General features: G+C 45.6%; 9 protein-coding genes across 9 annotated transcripts; 1 reads left to right on the forward strand and 8 right to left on the reverse strand.

The window, feature by feature from the left end:
• Positions 1–7: 7 nt before the first annotated feature.
• On the reverse strand, positions 8–2175 carry PHATRDRAFT_43008 (predicted protein; the record flags this gene model as incomplete). Its single annotated transcript, XM_002177332.1, has 4 exons — positions 8–968; positions 1053–1842; positions 1906–1979; positions 2111–2175. 4 exons carry the CDS (start codon positions 2173–2175, stop codon positions 8–10), a joined length of 1890 nt encoding a protein of 629 aa, XP_002177368.1.
• A 6931-nt stretch (positions 2176–9106) lies between these two features.
• On the reverse strand, positions 9107–15352 carry PHATRDRAFT_107 (predicted protein; the record flags this gene model as incomplete). Its single annotated transcript, XM_002177333.1, has 8 exons — positions 9107–9343; positions 10329–10581; positions 11398–11699; positions 12118–12128; positions 12664–12911; positions 13653–14036; positions 14856–15163; positions 15293–15352. Coding segments are annotated over 8 exons (1803 nt in total), but the record flags the coding sequence as incomplete, so codon positions are not given.
• Positions 15353–16744: 1392 nt separating this feature from the next.
• PHATRDRAFT_32139 (predicted protein) lies at positions 16745–17065 on the reverse strand (the record flags this gene model as incomplete). The annotated part of the gene is made up of 1 exon (XM_002177334.1): positions 16745–17065. The coding sequence occupies one exon, from the start codon at positions 17063–17065 to the stop codon at positions 16745–16747; it is 321 nt and encodes a 106-aa protein (XP_002177370.1).
• Positions 17066–17872: 807 nt separating this feature from the next.
• On the reverse strand, positions 17873–18671 carry PHATRDRAFT_43010 (predicted protein). Its single transcript, XM_002177335.1, has one exon. The coding sequence runs from the start codon at positions 18541–18543 to the stop codon at positions 17884–17886; it is 660 nt and encodes a 219-aa protein (XP_002177371.1). The 5' UTR covers positions 18544–18671; the 3' UTR covers positions 17873–17883.
• Positions 18672–20856: 2185 nt separating this feature from the next.
• Positions 20857–21180, forward strand: PHATRDRAFT_9231 (predicted protein; the record flags this gene model as incomplete). The annotated part of the gene is made up of 1 exon (XM_002176813.1): positions 20857–21180. A coding segment is annotated over one exon (324 nt), but the record flags the coding sequence as incomplete, so codon positions are not given.
• A 304-nt stretch (positions 21181–21484) lies between these two features.
• PHATRDRAFT_9157 (predicted protein) lies at positions 21485–22615 on the reverse strand (the record flags this gene model as incomplete). Its single annotated transcript, XM_002177336.1, has 2 exons — positions 21485–22047; positions 22279–22615. The coding sequence occupies 2 exons, from the start codon at positions 22613–22615 to the stop codon at positions 21485–21487; spliced, it is 900 nt and encodes a 299-aa protein (XP_002177372.1).
• Positions 22616–23296: 681 nt separating this feature from the next.
• Positions 23297–25296, reverse strand: PHATRDRAFT_43013 (predicted protein; the record flags this gene model as incomplete). The annotated part of the gene is made up of 4 exons (XM_002177337.1): positions 24848–25296; positions 24636–24764; positions 23908–24562; positions 23297–23827 (listed from the first exon to the last, which is right to left on the reverse strand). The coding sequence occupies exons 1-4, from the start codon at positions 25081–25083 to the stop codon at positions 23297–23299; spliced, it is 1551 nt and encodes a 516-aa protein (XP_002177373.1). The 5' UTR covers positions 25084–25296.
• Positions 25297–25936: 640 nt separating this feature from the next.
• Positions 25937–26867, reverse strand: PHATRDRAFT_32144 (predicted protein; the record flags this gene model as incomplete). The annotated part of the gene is made up of 2 exons (XM_002177338.1): positions 25937–26494; positions 26745–26867. 2 exons carry the CDS (start codon positions 26865–26867, stop codon positions 25937–25939), a joined length of 681 nt encoding a protein of 226 aa, XP_002177374.1.
• Positions 26868–27790: 923 nt separating this feature from the next.
• PHATRDRAFT_8802 (predicted protein) lies at positions 27791–27970 on the reverse strand (the record flags this gene model as incomplete). The annotated part of the gene is made up of 1 exon (XM_002177339.1): positions 27791–27970. A coding segment is annotated over one exon (180 nt), but the record flags the coding sequence as incomplete, so codon positions are not given.
• Between the last annotated feature and the right edge of the window lie 8 nt (positions 27971–27978).

Consider the following 27978-nt stretch of genomic DNA (forward strand, 5'->3'; position numbering starts at 1 on the left):
TTCATTTTCAATAATCGTCTACCTCCACATTTGCTTCTCCTTCCAGTGAAGCTACCTCGACTTCGGCTCTGTCCAGAAAGCCTTCAGTTTTTGTCTGTTTCGCGTCTTCACTTGCGTCAAATTCCGTTGGATCAATCATGCTCTCTTCGGTTGAGTCATTTTTCTCTTCTGTCACACCTTCCACCCCGGTTACTAATTCGGGCCCTCGTTCATTCTTGTACAGAATCTGATGAAAGTGCTCTGCTCGAGCTTCGTAGCCGAGAGCGGCTTCCAAAGATCCACGTGCATATGGCTCCACAATCCGCGAAAACACTGACTGGAGATGTTCTGCAGCCGCACGCAGGCCCTTGGCATCGCCCCGCAGCCCGGGAGTTAGGACTGACCGCTCATTCGCTTGGAGGTCCACTTGTATACCTTGCAACAGTTCGTCGAGCGAAGTGCGGAGCCTGGAAAATATACCAGGCAATAGGCAACGTCGAAGCTCATTCAGGCCCGTCAGAATAGAGTTGACAAACCGTGCCAACGGAGGTACTGACATAAGTACTCTAGGGGGTGGCTGGGGCTCGGTCAGACCAACCAGTACGCTACCAACCGGTTCCGGATCATGGCTCAAGAGTGGAGAGGAAATGCCGGCATCGGCGCAAATCTTGAGGGTCTCTATGAGTTGATGAGATCCTTCTTTCCAAGGGGCCACGACCAAAGCATGCATCTTTGGTTCAAACAAGGCAGGGAGCTGAGCAGTAAAGTCTGCGCCAAGTCGACCCATCGAGCTTGCGAAAAATACGGAAGCCTCGAGAGCATCACGCAAAGATGCGGCGTCATCCATCGATGCAAGATGGAGAGACAACAATGATAGAAATGAATGAATGCGTCTAGATGTCCACAGACTCAAAAGAGAAACGGTCGATTCCGGTTTGCTTGATTGCTGTCTAAAAATGGCATTGAACTGAGTAGCGACTTCAAAAACGCTGAGAAATGGAAACGCATTAATATAAGTCAATAAAGTAATGATCGAATATTTGCAATCGGTGCCTCGTCTTCTTTGTACGTACCGTGTTCGGTAGCGCTCGATAATGTCCAAAAGCTCCTCCGCCGCTCCAGAAGGTCGACCAGTAGTGAAGGACGGTGTTGAATCCAACCATGTATCGCGAGCTTCCAGAAAATCGACTTGCAGTCGCAATTCCATTGCAGCATGTACTCTCTCCAAATTCGCTTCCGACTGCCGCTCTAGGTCGATGGAGTTGAGCCGTCGCAAAGCTGTAACGACTTCAAGACAGTCCGGCATAGTCACGGGTGCTTTCAGACGATGCAAAAGGTGGCGACGGAGATCCGATTGTCTAGAGCGAATTTGAAGGATGACTTTCTTCACGACGTCGTTGCTATCTCCGTGGCGGCGTTCCAGCGTATTCGAAAATGCTGCAATGCTCAACGCTTCTTCGTACAAGTTCGATCGCACACAGGCGTCCATCAAGGACGGTAACTCCAACAACTCCAGCAGGGAGGAATGCTGCAGCAAGGTTCGTCGCCGAACCCTGTGTTTTTCAGACAATACCGCCAACGACGTATCCTTATCATCGTCTTGTTCCAAAGCTTGCTGTGCGTTGACAACTTGAGCTTCTGCGCGCTTAATTGTCGCTTGTAATTCTTGCAGAGCGTCTTCCATGGCCCGTCCGCGTCGCTCCACCGAAACGAAAGTGCCGGCATGAGATGCACACAAGGATTGAAGCTGTTCTTCGGCCGCGTCCAAGGCTGCTTTGGCGACATTGCGCTCGTCCACACCACCGCCGCTTGTGTCCAGCAAGATGTCTCCCATGCTAGCTCTGGATCGAGACAGCGTGATGCCTAAAAGTTACAGTATGTTTACACTCGGCTGACTTGATTTGTGGGTCATATTCCTGTTTTTACCGGTCTCACTGCCATGAAAAATGCGACCAGCAGTGTCCACCCCGGAGTTAGTTCGTACGGATCCCGGTTCTAATCTGATTCATGTGTTCATCGTCACTACCAATAACATACTTAGCAATACCGTATTGGGTTGTCTAAGCCATGAAATTAAAATGAGGCACATTCCTCACTAATTCTGTAAAACTCTACAGAAACATTAACTTACTTTGCGCAATGCGGGGCACTGACAAAAGCAACAACAAAATTAGGCACACGCAAGGAGCTTTTCATGAAGCCTGTTACAATATACTTACAAAGTACACTGTGCGGACAGAAGCTCTGTTCTGGACAGAGCTTGGTAAACAGAAGAGGGCATTACTACAAACAACCGGCAATACTCCTAAGATCCTTGGGGACTGTAAAACTCTACTTGTTGGCAAGGCTCCCCACAGGACAGGCAGCGGATACAAGGACCTATGCGTAAACTAGCAATGCGGATCAAAGAACTTATAAAACAATGATTGAAGAATACGTGCTATAAACTAGTTCTTTTTACTCCTCCAATTTACCAAGATACAACAAAACCAGGAGCAGACTCAAACATACACAAATATCTTTCTTTTGTCATAGTATCCTTATACCATTACGCGCGCTCACATATACTTATAGTGGAACCGGAAATACCTTTCATAACATGCATGCCGCGGGAAATGGAGCGCATCCATTTACATCCGTTAGTCAGGCAATAAGTATTGTCAGTCCCACTCCGTTGCCACTGTCAGAACACGACATGTTCAGTCGTGTTCTCTCCAACGCACAATACATCATTGTATCTAGGGATTCCATGCAATAAGACCAAGTTAACTTCCATATGACTCACTTCTCTCTTATGAACACTCCAACTGCCTTTCACCTTGTTGTCATCCAAAGGACAAACATCATTCAAAGACATGTTGCATGGTCCTCCTGTGAGGTTCTCAGGTAACTAGAAATTAACCTTTTGTTTGTGATCTCAACCCTTTGTTAATCAATTCACAAGCTGCAGCCAAGGGTTCTGATCAAATCCTATCTCAGCTTGTCACACAGTGTTGTACACAGCACTGTGGGAGCCTTCATAATAGTAACCATGCTCCTTAGCATGACAATGGATGAGTCTTGAAACAGGCACATCATGTTCTGTACACTCTACTGGGATTGCACCTGTCCAGAACCACCCATAAGATTACTTTTGACAGGCTTGCCTTGGGTGTCACAACCCAAGTAGTATGCACCATTGCGCAAACCGGTACTGAAAACTGCCATTCCAGTTGACATGATTGCTTCATTTGGACTGCTGCACAGACTGCACAGCAAGCACTGTTACCAAATGTTGTTGTCGAGCGTAATTGTACATGGAATCTATCAATGTTATGACTGTTCCCAAATTGCAGCGGCTGGCAACTCATAAAGGACCAATGTTGGGTGCATTTGCCAATTTGGGTAAGAGACAAAGCGGCTAGCAGTGTGGCAGAGGAACAATCAAACAAAAGTGCATCCTATAGATCCAACCAAGCTGGAGAAAGCTACAAGGGCATATACAAAGAGTGGCAACTTGGACTGCATCCCATCAACTCAACATGGGAAAGATGGTCAATAAAGTGATAATGTAAATCAACAAATTCTGCCCCATGAAGCTGGTGTAGTATAGGCAGGTTTCTCCAAATTTGGTATTTTGATTTAAATTTGGCACTTGTTGTTGACCCAACTCCTGTCATGGGCAACATCTCACCAGAAGTTCAATTGCCTACTGCTAAAAGCCAAGTTGCTTCCAACACACACACAATGATTCAGAGCCCCACAGTCCCTACAAATATCCAAGAGTACAGTATAGCCTCATAATCCTTGTAGTTCATTGTTTTCTTACCAATGATCTCCATTGTTGTTTTGTGTTCATCAATACTTGTGCCAAATTAGAATCTTAAAATAAGACCTAAAGAAGCTAGGGCAATAACCTAATATGCACCACACATTTTTCCCAATTGCAGTTTTGATGTGATGTAAAAGCATGCACCACACGTAAATTTACAGTCAACAGGCTTGGCCTTCTTGAATTTTGCTCAACCACTTATTCTAGAAATGCATCCAATGGGTAAGAGAATTTGCTCAACTATTTGTTCACATGTCAGAGCAACAGACACCATTTCAGGTCAAGCATGGCCTTGAATATGGACTGAAGATTATGCAGATAGAGCCAGGCACACACAATAGTCTTTCCATGTGCTGCAAGTTCTGTTTATTTTTTTTTGGTTGCAAGGAGAAGGTTGGACAAAAGCAAAAAGACAAACAATGTGAAGTACTTTCAGCCAACTTTTTGGCCACTAAGCTACACCCATCATGTGAAAGGGCAACATTCAATATGCTGGGAACAATACTGTTTGCTCCCTGAGGAAGAAAAGGAAGCATTCTTTTCCAAAGAAGCTCCATTGAAAAACACATTGCATGCATATTTTCCTGGAACACAGGCCCCCTTTGCTACAGAAATTGATGCTGACATTGTTGACACTCTAGTTGGTGAAATGTAATTTGACATTGAAGATGAAGATGCCAAAACCTTTTCAAGTGCAATGAAAATTTTTCAGCCATGTCATGATGGGGAGGAAAATGGTCATCACTGGTATGAGGTGACTGCAAAGAATCCACTACAGCACTTCTGCACACTTGACTATCTTGCAGTGGGGCTGTCTTTCCGTCAAAGTAGTTGCATCTATGCAACAAGAAAAGAGCAGACTGGGTTTGCAAGTATGGGTTTGCTACAACAAGGTGATGTTGCAAAGTATGCTCACATGTGCTGTGCCTTTAATTACCAACAATTGAAGAATGTTTTGTCCTCATTATGGACATTTAGTGTTGTACTTGACATGTCAAACCACATGTCAACTTGTTATTTTGACATCTGTGCTTGGGTATTTTGGTATGGGATAATATGCAACTTTCATGTTGTTGCACTTCCAATCAGTGGCCATCCTACAGATTTGGCCATGTTTGCAGCATTTGTGTAGTTCTTTGATGTACTAGTTCCTGAATGGAACTAGAGGTTACTTTCTGTGGCTTCCACTGGTGAAAAGAAGATTACTGGTTCTGTAGCTGGTTTTGTAACACGCATAGAGAAGACTGCTTTACCAAGATTTGTTTGCACTTTGTGTGGTTCCTGCCAACTAGACCTTATGATGCAGCAATTTTATTCCAAGAAATTGGATGAACTCTGTTACATAGTACAACCAATGGACATACATAGGACAGGAAAATGCTGTGTCAACAAAGTCTGGTAAACAAAGATAGGCATTATTACAAACAACCTGCAATACACCTAAGCAAGCCTAGGGACTGTAAAACTCACTCGCTGACAACGCTCCCCACGGGTTAGACAGTGGATACAAGGACCATGCTAATGAGATATTTGGATCAATGACATTCTAAAACAATGAGAGAAAGATTATTCTACTACTAGTTCATCAGGCTTGGGAGGTCCAGTTCACTGGGCAACCATTACGATGTTCCAGATAATCTTACTCACACATATGAGTCTTCTTCTTCTAAGTATAAATCCCACACAGAATCTTGCAGTGAGTAATTGTTCCTGCCTGATTACTCTCTTACCATTTGTGGGACTGGATCCTATCATTTCTCTTCCATGAGATTCCCATTTTGCAAATACATTGCGTCATACAATAAGGCCAACACAAATCCAACGGTTCCATTGCTATCTTCAACATGATTACCATTCACATTATCATTGGTATCTGTGACCTGTTGCGCAGACATGTTGCAATGGTGTATACCATAACAAACTTGTCTACTCCAGTCTGATAGGATTGATTGGATAAATGCACTGCCAACAACATTTTGAGGCAATGATTGGAAGCAAGTGCCCAAAAGTGTCAACAACAAGATGGCTCAGCACAAGCAATGTAACCTGCTGGCTGAAGCATTTTGGAGCTTAAGTTTGTGACCTTCTAGATCAGAAGAATCCACCCTGCAAGCCTTCCACTGCATTTTGGGTGATACTGTTTACTGTTGATGAGATTGCACAGGAAGTTGCAATCACATGCCAATCTTTGCAGGGGCAACAGACTCTGTTGGGCTAGCAGCAGGAAAGTCTGTCAAAGCTGTCCACTTGGATCATTGAACAGTTTAGTGTTCATGCATTGGAAGGAATTGCTGACTTGAGCAGTGATACAGTGAAGTCCTCTGGTGGGTGCTATGGTGTTTGTACAAATTCTATTGTCTGAGTATGTGGGAGATTTGGGCACCTTAGTTGAGTAAATGCTGGCAGATATGGGTGAGGAGAGAAGAAATGAGGTAATTTTGACTGTTGCAGAGGCCATTGCTGACTTGGTTGAACAATTGTTGGACATTGTAGCAGAACAAGACACAAACAACAAATCTGCTGCTAGTTCCCTGTATCCTTCCATGCTCTTTGGTTAAGATGCATGGATCCGTGTTTTCCAAACTTCTGGCAACTCACCATGGTTGTCTTAGCATGGCTTATGACAAAGCTGCAATGAATGAATTAGAAGACCAGTTTCACCAGCTGCGCAAAGCTTACAGTAGAGAACAAACGCTCAGGGAAGAAATTGAGGCCTGCTCTGCAAGTGCTTCATTTGAGGAAGGCTGGTACCAAATGTTCAGGATTGCTTTCCCTTGCTACATGAGTTTTCTGGAGGTATAGCAACTGTTTTCCCTGGAACAAGTTAGGTGGAGTCAGATTTTTCTCTCCTGAAGTGGTCTAAAGATGAGTTCTGTGCAGCAACCACATATTTTTCTCTTGAAGGCATCCTCCATGCCAAGCAATACAAGGCTTTGCACCCAAAGTAAGTTCAAATTGCTGTAAAAAATGACTTTGGTGACATATCTGCTCCTAAGTTACAAGTGCCAAATTTAATACAAATAAATCCCAGAAACTATAGCTTATTTATTTTAAATTTGGCATATGCCAAATTTGGAGAGGCCTGACAATCGGGCAGATTTGGGGCATATCAAGTTTTTATGAGGAAAACCGCTATTCCGGTGTGAAAAACTTGAAAAAGTCGCTATTTCGGTCAGATTTGAAAATTGCAAAGTACTTTTGAGTGAGCGCGAATCGGCTTCTACAATTAGGAATAATTCAATGCTCGGTGTATGCTCTGTAGATGATACAGCGGAGGTATCGCGCTGGCATGGATGAGCTGCTTCCAACCCATGACCTCCAGGATTTGCCACGCCTTTTCTTGTCGAGGCCCAAGCGTCGCCCCAAAGAAGCTAAATAGCCCAAGGAATGAACAGCGCCGTTAAAACACAATAACGCTATCAGCAAACGTTATTTCTACCAGCACTGGTAGCGCCTCCACTTCCGGCATTGGCAGATTGTTTAGAGCGGTACCAGCAGAGAGAGCACAGCGCCCGGAATGGAGTTGCATATCGACCAGGGCTGATGCTTGGTGAGGCACGAATTAGACGCAGGACGTGGTGATTTCACCTTCGGCGGCATCATCACCGTCAACAACGACCAAGTGAGCCATAAAAAGGTTCAAATCTGACCGAAATAGCGATTTTTTCATGTTTTTCAGACCGGAATAGCGAAGTTCCTCAGTTTTTATCTATCTACCTAATTCTAAGCAATATCTGCTTTTCTGTGTTTCTAGGTCAAGAGAACAAGTCTGACACAGGTATGATGTTCTAATGTAAATCATGTTACTGCTGTCTTCAATCTATACTAACTGTAAAAATAAACAGCGGCGACAACCACAACAATCGTGACCAAAGTTGAAGGAAATGCTTTTTCAAACGATACGGTCGACGAACTACTCGATCCGTTGCAAACCGATGATCCAAAGTATGTGGAGTCTCTGCAAGGTTCGCAACTGGTGTTTACGGAAGCACGACCAATTGGAGAAGTGCTTTGGGGAGGACACAAAATGGCGTCACATCCAAACATTTCCACATCACCATTGTTCCAATTCGCCTGGGTACATAATACTGGAGGGAAGCCCTCGAATTTATTGTCTCTGGCATAAAATGCCAAGTCGGTGAAACGTTTCAGGCCCGATGGAAGTTCACCCGTCAGGAGGTTGCCCGAGACGTCGAAAAACATCGGGTTTGTAGGATCTGCGGCAGCCAAAATATTTGGTGAGAGTTCACCGATGAACTGATTCTCTGATACGTCCAAAGTTTGCATTTTCGGATGGACGTTAAAAGCGGGTAGTGTGCCGGAGAAGTTGTTATCTCCGACACGTAAGCTGATCAGTTTGCGGTTTTGTTCAAACTTCGGCAAAGTGCCGCTCAACTGATTGCTTTCGCAAAAAAACGACTCTAACCGCGAAAGCTTTCCAAGCTCGGATGGTAACTTCCCATCGATTCGGTTGAATCTAACATCGATCTCGCTCAGAGCTGGTGCGCCACCGATGCCGTCAAGAGATGTCAGTCCAGTAGAATCGAGCTGTAAACTCCTTAATGTTTTTGCCTTCTCTATCCCCGAGAAACCAACCGTGATCGGGTTCGAATACAACCACAAACTCTCCAACCCAGAAATCTCATAAATTTCTTCAGGGAGGCTGCCAACAAGGTTGTTCGCTCCCAGAGCAATCGACCCAACCTGAGAACCCTCGTTGCATTCAACGCCATACCATTCGCAGACATCGGTAGAGCTGCTCCAGCCTTCTTGGTTGTACCATCTGGAACCTCCCATTGTGTCATACATCGACTTCAGGATTCGTGTGGCTTGCTCTTTCTCCAATGCCGAGCAATAAGTACTTCCGTAAAAGGTAGAGTTTTCATCCCCTGGGCACTCGTTGCATAGATCGTCTTCCGTCATCTGGCGGCCGTTGACATTGAATGTACCCGGTAGACAGAGCAATCCCGGACAAGAGAATTTGCCTACAGCCCCATTCATCCACAGCGTTTCGTCACAAAGACCATCTCCGATGCCCTCTATTTTATTATTGGCGAGATCGATATTGAAGCGCTCGTATATTCCAAGTTCACTTGGAATCGAGCCAGTCAATAGATTGGAATCGAGGAGGATACGTATAACACCGCTGGGATTCTCAACACTATCAAGGAAATTGCTTGGAATTTCACCTGTCAAACTGTTTGATCCAAGGTCAAGATTTCTCAGATTCGGGAAATTTGAAAAAGCTGGCAGAGTGCCACTCATTCCGGAGGTTGCCCTTTCACGAGCTGAAAGGTAAAGTCCCTCCAGTGATACTAAGCTTTCAAGCGGAGCTAGGGGCCCAAAAAAGTTGTTCTCTGACAGTAGAAGGTTGCGAAGAACAGTCAAGCTCGCAATTGAGTCTGGGATGAGTCCGCTCAAATCATTGTGAGAAGCAACAAATGCTTTCAAATTGGATAAGTTTTCTATGGAAGGCGACAAAGTGCCCGTAAATCCACATTGAGCGATGTCGAGGAATTCCAGCGCGGTCAGCGAGTACAATTCGGTCGGAATCTGCCGGCCATTGAATGCCGTATTATCCATTTTGAGAACACGAAGATTTGTGGCTTCGTTTAGGCCTTCGAGGGATATAACGTTCGTGGAATCGATGTAAAGCTCCTTCAGTGACTTCGAATCTTTGATGTCCCCGAATCCCATGGTAACGCTGTTTCCGCTAAGGTTGAGAACTCGGAGAGAAGGGAGATAGAACATATAAGACGGGATAGTTCCGGATAAATTGTTGCCGCTGAGCTCAATTTTGACAACATCATCCTTTCCCTCGGAGTTCGGCTCGCAATCAACACCAAACCATTCGCAGACAGTAATCCCATTTTGTAACCAATTGTCTGCCTTTTTCCAGTCGTTCCCTCCTGTCCTTTCGAAAAACTCTCTCAAGATTTCTTCCTGGGTAAGTTGCTCAGGTGAGATGGCGCCACAGCGTGTGCTCCCGTACCAAAGCGCTGAGGCACGGTAGGTGCAAGGTTGGCAGTCTTCAGTCGACGTCCGGCGTCCGATGGTATTAAAAGTACCCGGTCCACAAAGTAAGGCATCACAGCCGGATTGCAAAAGACCATCCATCCAATCCTTCATTTCGCACACTGAATTCGGGACAGCACTGATCCTGTTCCCTCCTAAAAGAAGTTGCATCTGGCTGAAATCAGCAAGAACTTCTGGGATTGCACCGTGTACGAGGTTTTGCTGTAAATCAACAATGACTTCGGAGCTCTTGTCCGAGTGTCCAGATAGGAAAATTGAGGGGATAGTGCCCCCCAAACTATTCGCTGCTAGATAAAGCTCGCGAAGTCGTGGCGCTCGATGAAATGCTGGGAGACTCCCGACCAACCCAGGTTCACCAGCAAGCTCATCCGGTTGTCTTTCGATGGACAACACTTCAAGAGAAGACAAAAAACTTAGGCTCGAAGGAATCTAACAGAAAGGTGAGACAACGAAGTTCCTTATGGAATGTAACCTCCCTCCCTGCGAACAAAGGGTCTCTTACCTCGCCCGTCCACTTGTTTCCGCCGATGGAAAGAACACGCAAACGGGAGATCGAACCAAACATATCTGGTATCGGTCCAGAAAATCCGTTATTGCCGAGGTAGAGCTCCTCCAGACTGGAAAGATCACCTATTGACCTGGAGACTTCGCCTGACAAGTTGTTGTGATCAAGGACTAGTCTTTCCAAAGATTCCAACTTAAAAAAATCTTCCGGTAGAGATCCCGTCAATCCGAGAGAGGCCAACTCGAGCTCTCTAAGAGATATAGACGAGCCGAGTCCGACTATTGAAGTGATGTTTGTCTGCGACAAGCGCAGTAGTTCTAGACTTGAAGCACCTCCCACCGAATCGAAGTCCACGTCAATTTGGTTTTCACTGAGATCCAGTTCAATCAATTGTGTGAGGAGCCATATTCCGGAACCCACTGTCCCAACCAGATTATTATTGTCCAAGACAATACTTCGAACAAGCTCATTATGATCGCCTCCTAAATAGCAATCCACGCCATACCAGCTGCATACACTAGCAGTGCTACCCCATCCATCAGCTCGCTTCCATTGTAAACCATACAGGTCGCGGAACAGAGAATTGAGAACATCACGTTCAATATCTGGCCCACACGATGTTTGTCCAAAAAATTGGGCGTCCGACCTTGTCAGACAGGGCTCGCATCGAAGAGAAGCGGATGCGCGACCTATCCCGTTGAAGGAGCCAGCCCCACACAGAATGAAATCACAGGAGTCTCCGGACGGCAAGGCATTCCTCTCATTCCAAGACTTTTCGCAGAGACCTTGTGGAATTCCCTCTATCTTATTGTCTGCAAGATCAAGAGTCATTTTGTCGAATCTAGCAAGCTCGAGGGGGAGTGTACCATTGAGTCTGTTGGAATGCAGGTCGATACGGACTTCTTGAGACAAACTAACATTTTGCAGAAAATTGCTCGGAATTGCTCCTGAGAGCTGATTTTTATGAATATGGAGATCTGTCAAGTTCAGGCTTTTTTGAAATGACAGTATCGGTCCAGTCAATCCGTTGCTGATGGAGGAGATTTGCTCTGAGAGACTAAGGTACTTCAGTGACAGCAAGGATTCTAGCTCCAGCGGAAGAGGCCCCGAAAAGGAATTTCTGGAAAGGTTCAGGTACTCCAATTTTTTGAGCGACACAACTGAAGTAGGGAGCGTTCCTTTTAAGCCGCATTCAACACAAGCAAAGACTTCTAGATCTGACAATTCTGCTAGCGCTGCAGGCAAAGCACCTCCAATATCATTCTCAGATAGGTACAGTATTTGAAGACTTTTGAGAGCGGTAATTTCAGTCGGCCATACACCACCCAATTCGTTGCCGACTAAATGCAACAATTTGAGACTGGAAGCCTTTTCAATTCCACTCAACGAGCTCAATCCAGTATAGTCGAGATTGATATACGATAGGCTTCGCGTCTCACTGATCCCTGTAAAGCTTATTTCAATTCCGTTCGATGCGAAATTAATCTCCTGCAACCGCGGCAGACTGTACACTGACGTCGGAATTTTTCCCTGAAGTCCGTTCTGCATCAGGTCAATACTCTTTACAAAGCCATCGCTATCACACTCAATACCGTACCAGGAGCAAAACTCTATATCGGAATTCATCCAGTTGTCATTTAATTTCCAGTTGTCTCCGTCGGCCTCGGTGTACAATTGCTCAAGTACATCTCTCTGCCCTAAAAGAAGCTGGTCATCTGCATCATCGCACATAACACTTCCATAATAAGGTGCCGACGATCCTTCTGGGCACGTCTCACATACGGACGAGGCATCTTCCTGCCTACCAAACAGGCTAAACGTGTTGGGTGGACATAGAATCGCATCACATGCATACAAGTCAACCGTGCCTTTCATCCAGTTATTCTGCCGACAGACACCATCAGGAATATCATTTATCATGTTGCTTGAGAGGTATAACGACATGTTTTCAAATCGGGCAAGCGAAGCAGGAATTGCGCCCGTCAGTCTGGTGAGACATAATGCTGTGTGAGATCAGTTCATAAAGTATTATATTGATCAACGAGTTGTAAGTCTCACCTGTTCATCGCGAGATCTACTTCAATACTTGATTTTTCTTGATTGCTATCGAGAAAATTTTGAGGAATGGAGCCGGTCAGGCTATTTCTGCTGAGATATAATTGCTTTAAGTTTGACAGCCGATCAAAAGATATCAAAGGCCCTGTCAAGCCTCTCCCGGCGTCTGCGCTAGTTCCGATAATCGCATCAATGTCATTATTTCCTTTTCCATTTTCTCTTTGAATGGCAAAGAGCTCGAGGGATAAGAGGTTGTTCAGTTCGGGCGGTATGGAACCCTCAAAATTGTTATCTGATAAAGCCAATCTCTTCAGACTAGAAAGAGAACCAATGCTGGCGGGGAGCTGACCAGAAAACCTATTATTGAGTAGAAAGAGGTCCTCAAGGTTATTCATCAACGAAATCTCAATCGGCAAAGGCCCTTCAATCGCGTTAAAATTTAAAAAGAGTTGCCGTAAGTTTGATAATTGCAGAATCTCTGGCGGAAAGGGCCCGGTCAGGTCATTGTCCGTCAGACGAAGCTCACTCAAACTAGAAGACTGGCCAACTCCAGAAACAGAATCAAGGTTTGTGCTTGACAAGTCAAGACTCCGGAGATTTGTTGCTTTGGCGATACCGTTGAAAGAAAACAATACAGCATTTTGCTGAAAATTGAGTGCTTCCAGCGAAGTGATATTATAAATTGAACGAGAAGGAGTTCCTGTGAGGCCATTGTTCTCCAAATTGATCTTAACAACCTCACCGACTGCATTACATGTCACTCCAAACCAAGAACAGAAATCGGTCGTAGAAGTCCATCCACTATTATTCAACCAGCTGTCTCCATGAGTTGAAAAGTAAAGGTCTTGAAGAATGATCAAAGTTTCTGCTTCATCTCCCAACGAGTCGTTGCCTCCACATTTCGTCACCCCCATTACTTGAGCCTGAGCACAAGGAGAACATATAGACTCCGAAAAAGTCTGCCGCCCGAAACCATTGAACGACCCAATAGGGCAAAGAATTGCGTTACAGCCATAAGTTCCAACGAGCCCATCGTTCCAGTTTTGCTGGTCGCAGATCCCATCGTCAAGACTCGTAATACGATTTCCAGCTAGATCCAACACCAAGTTACCAAAGCGACTGGCCCAGCTCAAAGGAACCGATCCTTCGAATGCGTTGCCGCTGAGAAGTACTTCTATGCGGTCGTTGCCTCGCTTAGTTGCTTGTAGAAATTCGACAGGCAAACTTCCCGTCAAAAAGTTTCCTCCCAACTGTAAACTTGTCAACTGCTCAAGCCCGGAAAACGAGGGCAATGTACCTGTAAGGTCGCCGACACTCGCGGTCTGACGGATTGACAAGATTTGCAGGAGCGAGAGATTGCCAAGCGAGGTGGGAAGCTCTCCCGAAAATGAATTTTCAGCTGCAGCAATTTCGATGAGATCCGACAGACTTCCAAGCTCTGTCGGCAACGCTCCGGTCAACGAGTTGCCGGAGATCTTGAGACGTTTCAAGTTTGTTAGGAGTCCAATACTCGAAGATAGAATACCGCTAAACTTATTGTGCGAAAGATCGAGGTCTTCCAGCACCTTCATCTGAAAAAGACTTTCCGGTACAGCGCCTTCAAGCTGATTCGACGCCAATGACAATCTTCGAATGTTTGATGAAACGATACTTCCAATGTTGTCCAAAGAAGTCAAATCCGATTGGGTCAAGACAAGTTCCTCCAATTTGGTCGCGTTTTCAATTCCTTCGAACCGAAAGTTGATTGAGTTTGCGCTCAGGTCGAGAATCCGCAGCTCTGGGAGTCGAAAAAGAGAAGGATAGCTACCAGAATCCGTCATATCATTGTTCCGGAGTCGAATTGCCGAAATATGTCCGTCCGTGGTACACTCAATGCCAAACCACGAGCATGGCGAGAGAGCTGGGTTTAACCAATTGTCTGAATTCTTCCAAAAACGCCCACCCATTTTTTCGTAAAACTCCGTCATGATGGCACGTTCTTCGTCGGAGCCCACAACCGTAGTCGGACAAGTCGTCGTCCCCCAGTACTGTGCTCCGGGACAAGGGGTGCATGGTCTCGACTGCGTCGCTCGACCGAACGATGCCCTTTGACCGTTTGGGCACAAAAACGCGTCGCATCCTTGCAAAGCGACTGTTCCGCTCATCCAGTCCGGGGGTATAAAATTGCAGAAGGAAGAGGACAGCGTTATGCTGTTGTCAGCCAAATAGAGATTCATGCGTTGCTTTATCAAAAGAGAGGGAGGAACAGCGCCAGTGAGGGCGTTACTGAACAAGTCTACTTTGATTGTTTCAAATGGCGACGCAGACGCCAGAAAGTTTTCGGGAATGGTCCCACTCAGCTGATGGTTCTGCAAATACAATTCTTTGATTTTAGACAGGCTCGAGAAAGCTGGCAGGCTCCCTGACAAGCCTGGTCCCTTTTCACTTCCAAAGACGCGATGAAGCGCAAAACTTTCCAGTTCCGTACACCTGTCCAACTCGACTGGAATTTCACCGCCGAGCGCGTTCTGAGCTAAATTCAACGTCTGCAAATGAATAAGATTACCAAGAGTAGATGGAATTGCGCCAGTCAAATCGTTTTCGTAGAGGAGCAACTCCTGCAATCCCGTCAAGTCTCCAATTGCTTGAGGCAGAGTACCCGTAAAGTGGTTGAAATTCGCAAGGAGTGATCGCAAATTTGTCAATCGCAACAGCTCCTCCGGAAGAGGCCCACGCAAACCAAGATTAGTTAGGTGCAAAACCTCCAAGCTTATCGCTGCCGAAATGCCGTCCAATGCCTTGACGTTCGTTTTGCTTAAAACAAGAGTTTGGAGGAACTGAGCGTTCGCAATCCCATCGAATTCAATAGTCAAATCAGTATTCGCGTCCAAAACCAGACTTTCTAAATAGGGAAGCTCGAAGGTCACCGCAGGTAGAGATCCTACCAGATGATTGTAAGACAAATCGATCTTCTGCACATGTCCCAAACGACGTTGATCTGGATGGGTTCCGTTGTAGCAAGTGATGCCGTAAAATTCACAGATATTCGACGCTTCCAGCCAATTGTCGCGATGTGTCCAACTCAGCCCCGATGTGCTACCAAATACTCGATCCAAGATTTGCTTACTTTGAAGCATCGCAGCTTCTTCCTGAGCGTGAGCGCCATTGAGAACGAAACAAATGACTACAAACAAAGTTCTCCAGAGAAAAAGCGGTCGGTACCAACTATCGCAACGTCGGGGCATTTCTACGGCTACAGCATTTAAATGGTTTTGGTCGTAACATAGGGGTGGCGGCATGCTTAGCTTCTTTAATGAGGTGCAGCATGCATCCATCGAAGAAGTTTGTTTACCGTTCTGGTCGGTCAATCCGGTTTGCGAAGTTTACCCGGCAATCTTCGCTTGTTTTTCGAAGTCGTGATTTTCGTTTTGCGGTCGTGTACAAGAGGTACGGGTATGAGGAATGCGATTTGTTACGGGAATGACTTACGCAGCATCCTCACTTGTTGCCATACTCCATGTGGATGAAGCGTTTAGAAAGTGCGAATGAATCGTGTGACGGACCAGCGATATCGCGCAATAACACTTTATATATTGGACCGTTTTAGCAACTTTCGACTCCGTTGAGATATTTTTATTGTAGTTGTGCGCGCATGGCGGGAGCTTTCACATGTTTCTTGTTTTAAGTCCTGTCACGAATACTCAAGGATTTGATTGTATACAACTGAAAAATGCTGCGATTAACTGGATGAATCCGACGGCGAAAAAGAAGCACACATCGGATGCATTCGCATACCTCACATGCGGAACCACCTAGCTCAACCACCTAGCTCAACCAAGGATTTGCATACAAGACCTTGGCATCCATAGGAGCTGAAGATAGGCATTTACCATTGCTCTCCCTGTGCCGCATTCCGATTACCATTCCCGGGGATGGCTAGTACGCACCCCTTTTCGTGAATGAGACCCACATCCACGACTCTTTCGAACCAAGTTTCAGAAACGTTGCTTCAGGCCATTGCTTGAGGCCTTCGGGGATTCAAAAAGCAATGCCAAGCCGGCAACACCAATGAACAGATTGTTTAAATAACCACAGTTGCATTGACGGCTCAAAACAATACTTACACAATGCAAATTGATAGATGGAAAGCCTATAGCACAAAAGGTCGCACATGCACGAAATATCGCTAGTTCCTGGAAGCGTCATAGCATTGTAAATTTCTTTATCTTGCTGTAACTGTAAGTTATGTGCTGTCGTCAATAACCAATAGCAATGAGGACATAGTTTTATGTTGTCTAATGATGTGGGTGAGTCTGCGGAAATCGTGGTTTATGGCATCGAAGACGCATTCCAACTTAAAAGTCGTTACACTCTTACAATCAATGCGTGTTGGAAACGTCAGCTCTTCTCTGTTCCAGTGTCAACGACAGAAACACAGCACCCATTTTGCGCAATTTAGCTTCTGTGTGCTGCATGTAGTTCACCTTCGTATCCCGGAACATAGAACCGTAGTCGTCGTCCCATTTTTCTACGCAAGCCGACATATACTTCTCGTCCTCTTTGCTCAACGGAAAGCGCGCTTTGTAATTAGGCTCATCGGAATCTGGTATTTCAAAAAGTTCAATCACGTGAACCTTGTCGGCTCTGGCTTTTTGTTCGCGTTCGTCTGGTAACTGGTTTGGCTTCGCTGAGAGTCCCATCTCGGCGAGGTTCGCCGTATACGACTTATTCACATCCCAATTCGCCTTCACGACTTTGTCTTTGATCTTCGGATTGGGATCCCATCTATTCCAGGAGCGGTTCTATGAAAAGGGTGCTTTTGTTGAGAAGAAACCAAACAAAAAATGGATTGGCTTGACGAGTAACGAGACAAACGATCCCTTCAACACAAGCCACAAATACCTTAAGTTGAGTCCGCCCTATGCGTCCCGCACGTCTCTTCTTATTTCTTCCGTGTTTCACCATTCCGTGACACCACAGCAGAAATTCTTGTTTCACGAAAACAAGTGATCGAGTAAGAAAGCTCTTTCTTGTAACTTCTGCTTCACTGTCATTAGAGCAATTTCTTTCAACAGGTTTCGTTTTAAGTGTGAGGCAGTTTCGCGCTTTTCGGTGGTTTTCGCTATGACCAGTCTGTACGTCTGTAAGCATTGAATCTTCTTTTCCTAGGATACCCTACTTATAACATAAATCAAAACTAAGACTGTGTGTGGAGACTCTTACATGACAAAACGCGTTATTTGGAGTCGCAGTCGAAACCGTAGTCGGCACAACGACCGTATACATACTCGTTATTCAGTGAATTCTTACTACCCGACGCTCAATGTACGACAGTACCAGAACATACCAAAAAGATGTCTCTCATGAAATACCAAGATATCGATATAGAAATTTCATTGATGCACAGGGGAGCGCTAGATCGTCGAGCAGCTTGCGCTATAGAGCGTCCTTGCCCGCGACCTAGAAAGGTCATAACCTCAGTGCCAACCAGACGACATTGATATCGAGAAGAACATCTTCAAGAGACCTTTTTATGACCCTGACCAGTATCCTCTTCCAATCCCGCATCTTGTCGGAGTACCAAAGACAAGTAATCACTACACATCCAGAGCTCGATCCCCATAGCAATCCCGCGGCCGGCAAAAGCCAAGTACTTGAAAAACCCGAAACATGGGAGCTTTTCGCTTAAATCTGTATGTGAGCTTGCGTATGCCAGTATGTTTCCTCCAAATAATCCGTAAATTCCAAGTAGCCCGAGCGGGTTTCGAAAATTATTGGCGAAGAATGCCTGAATAAAGATGGGATCTTTTTGTCTGGCATTCTTCCAGTGTGATCTGTGAGCTTCGGCATGTAGCTGTGTAGCTAGCATGGTACACCACTCGAGGCACAAAATAATTGTAGATGGAATAAGATAGGCCGGGTTTGACACGGCCGCCGCAACCCAAACACACGATCTTAAAATATTGTCAGCACCTATGTCCAAAAGTACTCCAAATTTCGATGTTTGCTTAAGCGCTCGAGCAAGGATACCATCGATGAGGTCCAATGAAGCCGATAAAATCCAGAGAGAAAATGCGGTCCATGGATGCTGAATAGAAGCGTGAAGGCCGGCGAGGGCCAGCATTATTCGGGCATACCCAAGCAGATTAGGAACGTAAAGAGCAACAGGAATCCCCATTTTTGCCAATAGGGAAGGAAAATGACGACTCCCGAACTCCCTGGGTTAACTAATACAGATTACGCAGAGACAGTATCCAACATTTTGAATGCTGCACCAGAACTCTTCTGGTGACGGGATGGATTGACTTCAGAAGTCAATATTTGTCCTTGCTCATTGCGAAGCATCGTACCTTACTAGTACCTCGATGGGTATGTACGGGTAGTGGTGTGTTTGTTTCAGGCTGGTGGATAGATTCGGTCCATCCATCCATTTATTTTTTAGTTTGTTTGTTTGTCTGTTACTTATTCAAACAATTCACCGGTGCCCGTCCCGCTTGCTTAATGTTTACAACGAGGCGACGCTCCTGGAATATCCGTATCGCAGCGGCAACGCCAGCGCCAACACAAGCAAAGACTGGGACAGCAACAACCCGTGAATTGTTGTCAAGTCCTGCTGGATACATTGCATACTACTGTACTCCATCGAATCATTGAATGGGAATCTTGCGTAGACACTGTAGGCTGAGAAGAAAATCACGATCATGTCGAACGCAAGAAAGCTGCAAAGTAAGTCTTTCTAGCGACCAACTTAGACAAGGATGTTGACAATGATAAATTGGAGCTAGCAAAGTCGCTACGTCTTTCTCGTACCTTGGGCTCACACTTTGCTTGCTTGGTAGCTGAGATTGATCGCGTCATGAAAAAGGTCGACGAGGGCGTCGAAATTTTTGATGATATTTGGGAAAAGGTCTATTCAACAGAGCAGCAAAATCAAAAGGAAAAGTACGAAATGGATCTCAAGAAAGAAATTAAAAAGCTGCAACGACAGCGAGATCAAATAAAAACCTGGATCGGGAGCTCGGATGTTAAAGACAAGGATGCGCTTATTGAAGCGAGAAAACTAATCGAGACCAAAATGGAGCAATTCAAAGTCTGTGAGAAAGAAACGAAGACAAAGACATATTCGAAGGAAGGACTAGCACGAGAAGAACGTTTGGATCCTGCAGAGGAATCGAAGCTGGCAACAACAACATGGTTAGGCGAGTATATTGAGAAAATGATGGAGCTAGTGGAGGAAGCTGAGTTTGAGATTGAAAAGCTTTCTGCTGGAAAGGGCAAAAAGACTAATAAACACCAAATTGATGATCTGCAACAACGGATGGCCAATCATAAGTTTCACGTTAGCAAAATGGAGGGGATTATTCGCCTCGTGAACAACGACCTTTTGGATGTGGATCCAGTTGACCAGCTACAGGAAGATATGGACTATTACTTAGACTCCTACAAGGACGAAGACTACATTCAGGCATACGACGAAGAATATTTTTACGAGAGTCTTGGATTGGACGAACTAGATGTCGTCAATGTTGATAGAGTTACGCAGACGTCTGTGTCGACAAAAAAGTCTTCTGATGATATGGCCTCTACTAGCTCAAAAGGAAGTAGAGATAGGAAATCTGGCAAAAAATCGGCGCTGTCGTCCGTAATCCCGCTGACTATCGGTCGAGCGCGGTCAACGAAAGACAAAGAAAGGGACAGGAAAAAAGAAGAGGAAGAAAAGGCATCAACGCCGACCAAAATCACACGATCTACTTCCGCTACATCAAGCAAGTCGGTAGATGGGCCGGTACCAGCAGCGAAGGTAGCTCCTACTGCTCCATTGCCCGGAGCCAGTATGGCAGCTATTTTGAAGCGAGAGACTGAGCAACAGGAAAAGGAACGACAAAAGGTAAGTTGCTCAATCATGAAGTTCGAAATGTGTTAAAATTATCTCACTGTTTTATTGGTACAGCTTCTGCGGGAGCAGCAAGCAAGGATACAAGCCGAGCAGCTTCGACAGCAGCAAGCGCGCCAACAGCAGGAGGCGCAGCTGCGTCAGGAGGCTATGCGACAGCAGCAAGCTCAGCAGCAAGAAGTTTTGAAGCGCCAGCAAGAAGAAGTTCTTCGCCAGCAGCAAGCACAAAAGGAAGTTGCGGCCAAGCAACAAGCTCAGCAAGCCGCGCAACTACAGGCACAGCAACAGGCTGCATTAGAGAAAGTCCAGCAAAACCAACAGACCCAGCAAAGTGGACATGGAATCAATTCGTTGGATATGCTTACTACAGGTTTAGGAGGTCTCGGACTCGGAGGTCCAGGCGATACCCGCGGCAACGATGCGAGTAGCAGCGCTTCCATGGTAGGTTCATCTCAAGGAAATAAACAATTTGCTGCGATGGAAGGCGGAAGCTCCTACTTGTTATCGGGACTGGAACAGTCCTTTACAACTGCCCCGAACGCTGGCGACACGGATCGCACTCGACCGTACACTCCACAAAATCCGTATCCCTCACCGTCGTCCTACCCATCGACGCCTTCAGCAATCTTTGAGAATCCTGGTGTATTTGAAAAGTTCGGGACAGATTGTCTTTTCTTTATCTTCTACTATGCTCAAGGAACATACCAGCAATATTTGGCAGCTCGTGAGTTGAAGAAACAAAGCTGGCGCTTCCACAAGAAGTACATGACTTGGTTTCAGCGGCATGAAGAACCCAAGATAACTACTGACGAGTACGAGCAAGGGACGTATGTATACTTTGATTACGAGACAGGCTGGTGCACTCGAATCAAGACAGACTTTCGTTTCGAATATTCTTTTTTGGAAGACACTCTACAGTAATTTTAAATGAAAAATATTCAAAACCTCCACAATTTTCCATTCACCGGCAGCACAGAATTGATATAAGAACTCCTTAAACCTGTGCAATTATTGGAAAATTCACTTGCTAGCATTACTTCCATGTTCTTCTTCTTCCGCTTCCCGGAGCTGCCGTCTTGCGAGTACACCGCCGCCTTGTCCAATGGTTTGACCATCAAACTTGATCACCAGCGCCGTCATGTTATCTTTACTCCCCATATCCAAACAGCAATCGAGCATCTGCCGGTAAAAAAGAACAAAAGCTTAGATGTTTGCGATATATCAGTCACAAAAGCCGACGCCGGAACAGAACACTGACCTCTTCGCAAATCAAGCCAACGTTTGACTCGCCCTCCTGGAACAGTTGCGATACTGTTTTCACAGCCTCGTAATTTGTTTGCACATCCCATATACCATCACAGGCTATAATGATGAATTCATCTTGCAATGTATCACGATCTTGTACCATGATATCAGGAATTGGCGATACCTTTTGATCGCCAGGTTTCATTTCCAAAGAAGGCACCTCACTATTCGCAGCCAATACAACATCCAGTCGCTTGAAACGATAGTCGCCAAGACCACGAGACACAGCCAAATCGCCTTCTACCCGACCCCCCGCCACGTACCCACCCGCTGCCCGGATCCGCTGCTGTTCCTCATCGTCGTCGGGTTTGTGATCGTACGAGAGGGGGACAACCTTAGTGCCCGATCTCGAGAAGACGGATCGTGAATCACCAGCGTTAGCACAGATAATCCATTCTGGCGTCACCACGACAACACACGCGGTCGTACCGGAATCTCCTTCTCCTTCGACGGATTTCTCCGAATTCATTGTTGTTGTCTCTGCTGTTGTAGCATCCCCGCAAGAGCCTGTATGTTTTCCATTTTCGGTGTCGGTGTCACCAATCGAAATCTTGGAATGGTACGGAGTATCCGCATCTGGAACATGGCTGCCTTGCAAAGCAAGGGCAATTTCTTTGTCAATTTCCACAAATGCATCTCTCAAGGCGGCTTCAAGCATCCCTAAACCGTTCTGCACATACTGTGCCTTTCCTGACGCTGGCATAGTTTCTCTACTTTCCGCCCACTCCTTACTGAAATTAGCGTAGTCTACGAATTTAGGTTGTCTGGAAAGTACGCGACAAAAGTTGCGTCCGGAATACATCGCTGCAAACGTCCCGCCATGGCCGTCAAACACGGCAAACAGAGAATGTCCATCTAGGGGAATTTCGTTGACCTCGGCGCCACTACCAACGTTGCTTTCAATCGCGTACAGCTCTTCTTGCGTAATGTGCGCGTCTTCCATGTGTACACGCCATCCTTGCATCGACGAGACGCCGTAGGGGATGCCTTCCGGAGTAGTACCTACATGTGTTTCTTTCTCCGTCACGGGGGCTCCTAAGAGGTTGCCCATTCTGATGCTGGGTGCTCCTTCTATAGCTATTGCTTCAGACTAGATGCTGTTAATCACACCAGGACACGATCAAAATTAAATATAGAAGAAAATAGAACCTCTGAAACAACTGAGGTATATTTGACGAAAGGAGGCCACTGAAGGCAACCTGCTCCAAGCTTGCGTTCAAAGGCGCTTGCGCATCTTCAAGTCTACCTACCGGCAGCGCGAACTGCTGATATTTGGCCTTGCCCTGAAGGTCGTTGGATGAACCTGCATAATTGCGACAAACATATGTCGTAACGACTTCTGGTAAATACAATCCCGTTCAAATAAGACGATCTTTCACTTTACAGTTAAGCAGTTAATTCTATTTCGCAGAATCCAAAACGCAGTAATAATTTTCCGTGAGGGTAGAATGCAACCCATTTTTGTGACTTAATGAGTGAGCCAAGCGACCTACCGGTAGTTTCCTAACAGAGTAGGTAGTGTTTCTGTAGGCTCTGGAGTACTTTTCATCGACCGACATTCTCTGCAGATTGCGTTCTCTACGGCTGAATGTAAAATCATATTTTCATTAGTTAACTGTAAACATCAGGCGTGACCCTCTCGGACTGAAAATATATATTACACCTTGTAAATGCGGAAGACACAAAATGAGGAGAGAGTATCTGCCAAGTATATACCTTTCCATCAAGTACTCTATGTCATTAAATGGTCATCCAAAGGATTGCCAAAGATCTCGTGCCGCGGCGTCGCGAGAATGACTGGCCGGCGGCTTTCAAACAGTGTCAACTTCAACATGTAAATGAATAGCAGAATGCATGTCGCAACCGCAAAGACCAGCGTCTCGTTGACAAACTTAAACTTTGCCAAAATCACAACGGCGGTTATCGTTACCAGAAAGATGACGGCCATAGCGAAAGGAGGAAGACCTGGCATGGGTTCAAAGTCACCGTATATTCGTGCCTTGTGTTGAGCCTTCAATCGCTTGGCGACAATTAAGACCATCATTCCCGTCAAGAAAGTGCACATGATTGCGAGGAGAGCAATATCTGAAGTCGACCATTCGTCGGTACGAAAAAAGTCAAGGGATCGGCATTCTTCATCGCACCATACTCCGTATTTATAAATTCGCTGACACATATTCCATTCGCCAACGTCGTAGTTGTCATACAGCGAGCGCTTTTCGACGATACGTTCGTATTCGTTCCAAAACGTATCGCGGTATGACTGAGGGGAAGCAAAAGGACCGGATGAGATGACAACATGGATAAAAAGATCACTAGCATAGTCGAGTGCGTAAAATGTACCTGCAAGTCTTCTTTCGATGTCGTCAACAGCCGGCCACCGTAGTAGTCGTCATCGACAGCTGCACCATCACCCGATACATCATCCTTGTTGCTGTAGTACTTATCTTCGTAGGCGGTACTGGATCCATTGTCCCCTTCTTGATCACGTTTTTGGCTGTTATCCGCAATGTAGTCATCGTCGTACCAATTTTCGGTTTGCTTGTTGAAACTCTCCGAGACCTGATCAGGTGAACAGGTCAAACAAGAGTAGAACGGAGGGCGGAAAGAAATTTTCGACGAAATTATATTGTTTCCGACAATAAATCCCTTTGCAGCGTGCTTGCGAGAAGACTGCCCGTCATCGTAGGGCTGAGAGCATTGAGCGTCTGTGTATACATGCAACTGTAGCTTTGTCGAAGTGTAAGTTTCTCTCTCCATACACCCAATTTTCCCATATAGGACGCTAGCAGAGTTTCCAGATTCGAGCTGGACACAGTTGAGGTAAGCAGCGTCACTGGGCAGCGCAAAGCTTTGACCGTCAACAAGAGCCTGGTAGTTAAAATATGCTCTCATATAATGAGCGACCGAAACGACAAAAGTTGATATTTCGGCGAAATGACATTGATAGCTTTGATTAGAATCGTACAATTGAAACTTGATCATGTGTCCATTGTTGCTGTAAGAATGCGACGAGCTCGAAGTTAGCACATGCCCAACAAAAGAAAATCACACCACGCTCTTGTACATACTAATTTATGCAGGAGAGCGGCATGATAGACACTCCATCGAACCCAATATTCTGATTCCAGTGGAATTTGTCATCGTCGATGTTCTCGTATTGCGCCTTTTCTTTTTGATAGCTGCTTGTTCCATCATCACTATGCACAAAAAAATGGATGTGTAAGCACCACCTACAAGACCGCAAAGCGCCGGAAAAAACATATTCCTGAGATTAACTCACGCGTTCGAGGATTGTTGGCCGTCACCATTGTTTAGGGCATAGTCATCCGTGTAAAAATCGTCATTAGCCGCAACCAAGGTAGCAGGTGCGTCGCCTCCGAGGTAAAAGAGCGAGAATATCACCATAAAGGAAGCATACCCCAAAGGCATTCGCCTCCTCCAGCTTATGGAACGCCGTTTTTGCCGAGCGCATGTTCTGCGCATCCTATTGTGGTCAGAGTCATCCGCTGTATCCATAGTTGTTTGCCCCGTAGCGCTGTGAAAGCTCTCACAGTAATCCAGTAAAGCCGCCTAGTAGAATGGCTCTGCGAACTTGGCACCTACAACGACTGTAAGCGTTCTCAAGACCCTCCAGTATTGATATCGCTTTTCAGAAGTGCATCGACGTCTGAGATTAAGATGACTCAAAGAAAAAGCCTCGTTTACTCTTTGCTGAGGATCGGGGTTTGTCTGTTGGCTATTTTGAGAGAGATGGCGACAGAATTGCATCGGCCAAGAATCGGAAGAGGCATTACAGGGATTGCTAATCACGATTCGTTTGTCCTGCAGTATGATAGGACTACTCCTAAAGGAAATCAGTATGACCGCATTGGTAAAGTATATATAGCAAAAAATTGTGAGATTCCAGTTGGGATTTCATTCGCCATTTGGAATGTGAAACGAATTTCTATGCAACAATCGCTAAATTATGTCTGGCCGTATCAAAATATGATTATCTAAAGAAATAATTAATAATGGGAGTGCCACTTGCAATCTCGTTGTGCTATTGGAGCCGGCTTTCACAGTCAACAAAAATGATTGCGTACGTAGTGCGGACAATGGTTTGAAGCAGCTACCGAGGTAGCTAGTTGATTCGTCGCCTTTAATGTTAGAAGACACCAACAGTGGACTCCATTTCCTTAACCTAGTAACAGATCAACCACCAGTCGTAATACGAGTAAGAAACTGTGACATCAATGATTGTCGTTCAACGCGTAAAAAGGTAATATTTATTCAGCCAGCGACACAGTCCTGTTGAGCCTGGACATTCCTCCTCGCTTCATATGAGCTGTAAGATCAGTTTCTTTTTCCAGTCAGTTCTGTGTGCAAGCTATGGCGAGGTGCTGACAAGGTTATCCGTAAGGCTTATAGCAAAACTGTCGCCTACATTGAAACCTGCCAGCGTGCCCAAGCCAGGCTTCGCAAGTGTACCCATAGCTCCTCCAAGTGCTCCCATACCAAGTTCGACTCCGCGAGACAATGCCAACAAAGTCGTTTTTTTCATTAGTGATAGAGTAAGGGAGCCCAAATGCAACGACTTCGATTCTTGCTTCTTTCGCTGCTTCTCGAGTTCCTTACGAATGTATACATAGTAGCCAAATACAAGGATTGCTTGATGAACACTGAAGTCGGCAAGGTAGTAAATCAAGTTTGCATTCCAGCATACTGATATCATTTCCTGAGCCAGCTGCTGTTTGTCCTTGCCATCTCGAGAATGTCTGTTTGCGTAGTCTACAATATCCAGCGTCAACTTGTCCATCGTAAACAAATCCACACATTTTTCCGCCATGTACTCATATGCTCTCATTGTCAGCGTGATTGCGTGATACTTTAGCAAGGCTATTGAAAGTTTTCTATAGAATCCTTCCCACCGCTTGTCCCACTCTTTCTGTAACAAAGAAGCTCGATGATAAGAGTTGCCAACGAAAAGAGAAGTAGCATGGTGAACACGTGCTCACGAAAGAGGACTGTCTCTGGTTGACGCTCTGGTACTTAATTTAACTTCAGAGATTTGGATGGAATAGCCCATTCAAGAAACTCAGATTTCAGCAACGGTCAAGTGACGCGTTCCATCATAGCGCAACAACACAACAAACAGATATATAATACACAAGTACAAGCGGCGATCGCTGACACACCTGTGACCATTCTTCGGCTTCCTTGTCGGCCTGACGCTGTGTCATTTTCCCCTGCGTAACAATCTCACCTCGAGCAACGGTTGCTTTGAGTTCATCATTCCAGTATCGAGACGTGACTTGCATGGCCTGGGCAGTTGTAACTCGGAAAGTCTGTCGAAGAGAACGCGCAGATGAGGCAATCGTTCATCAGGTGCAGTAGGAGTCAGACAGTAAATCGTCAACGTACACTATAGACAATTCGTTTCGGTCTCAAATGGTCGAGAAACCCACGGCGGTCAGCACATAGCTTCCTGTTGTTCATTAAGGCATGGTGTTCCGGCTTGATGCCGCTACACGCCCAAATAGTCGTCATCCTCGATTTTGTATCATCTGCACCGCTCGCCTTGGGCAGCAGTATTGATGCCAAAACCGACATCAGACAAAACAAGAGAGGAGATCAACAAGAATGTGACCAAGTGCAACGTCTCAGAAGAATCTTCTCGACTTGCTGTGCCTATCTTGTTTGTTGATCCAACTCCTAGTAAGGACAACGTCTCACCAGAAGTTCAATCGCCTACTGCTAAACACCAAGTCGCTTCCGTCCCACACACAACGAATCACAGCCCCACAGTCCCTACGAATATCCAAGAGTACAGTGTAGACTCATAATCTTCGTAGTTCATCGTTTTCCTCAACTGTGATCTCCATCGTCGTTTTGTGTTCTTCAATATTGTTTCTCCTCGTCGATGGTACGGGAAGAAAGAAGAAAAATTTCCGCAGCAGGCTAAAAATGAGGGCTCCCCCAAAGAGGGTTACAGAAAACGTACACTGACTGGGAGCGGTCCTTCTGTCCTGTTTCGACTATTCAACAAATAACCCATTTACGAATATCTACTTTGTAACACTTGGACTTGACGAGCTAAGAGTAACATCATCAGCCTGATACAAGTCAACTACTATGTCGCAATACTGAATGTACTCCGGCGTTTTCGATTTCTTGTTTATAGTTAGGTACGGTTGGCCATACGACGCTTTTGCATACGTTCAAACTTCTTGCGCATGCGTCCTTCCTTAACCTTACGCTTGATTCGTTCTTGGGAATTTTCAAAGTAACGCTTGTGACGAAGTTCCATAAGGTGTCCCGACTTGTTAACTTCGCGCTTGAAGCGACGCAAAGCAGATTCAATCGGTTCGCCATCACCCACAGCGACCTTGACCTTCACTGAGAGCTCTGTCGACGGCCGCATCACTGCAA

The sequence above is a fragment of the Phaeodactylum tricornutum genome, chromosome 1 (genome assembly GCF_000150955.2).
Source record: "Phaeodactylum tricornutum CCAP 1055/1 chromosome 1, whole genome shotgun sequence".
NCBI classification, from domain to species: domain Eukaryota; phylum Bacillariophyta; class Bacillariophyceae; order Surirellales; family Neidiaceae; genus Phaeodactylum; species Phaeodactylum tricornutum.

What these genes read in the sequence shown, in the direction of transcription:
- PHATRDRAFT_43010 (XM_002177335.1), bottom strand. Translation starts at nt 18,543, where the DNA reads ATGGGGATTCCTGTTGCTCTTTACGTTCCTAATCTGCTTGGGTATGCC.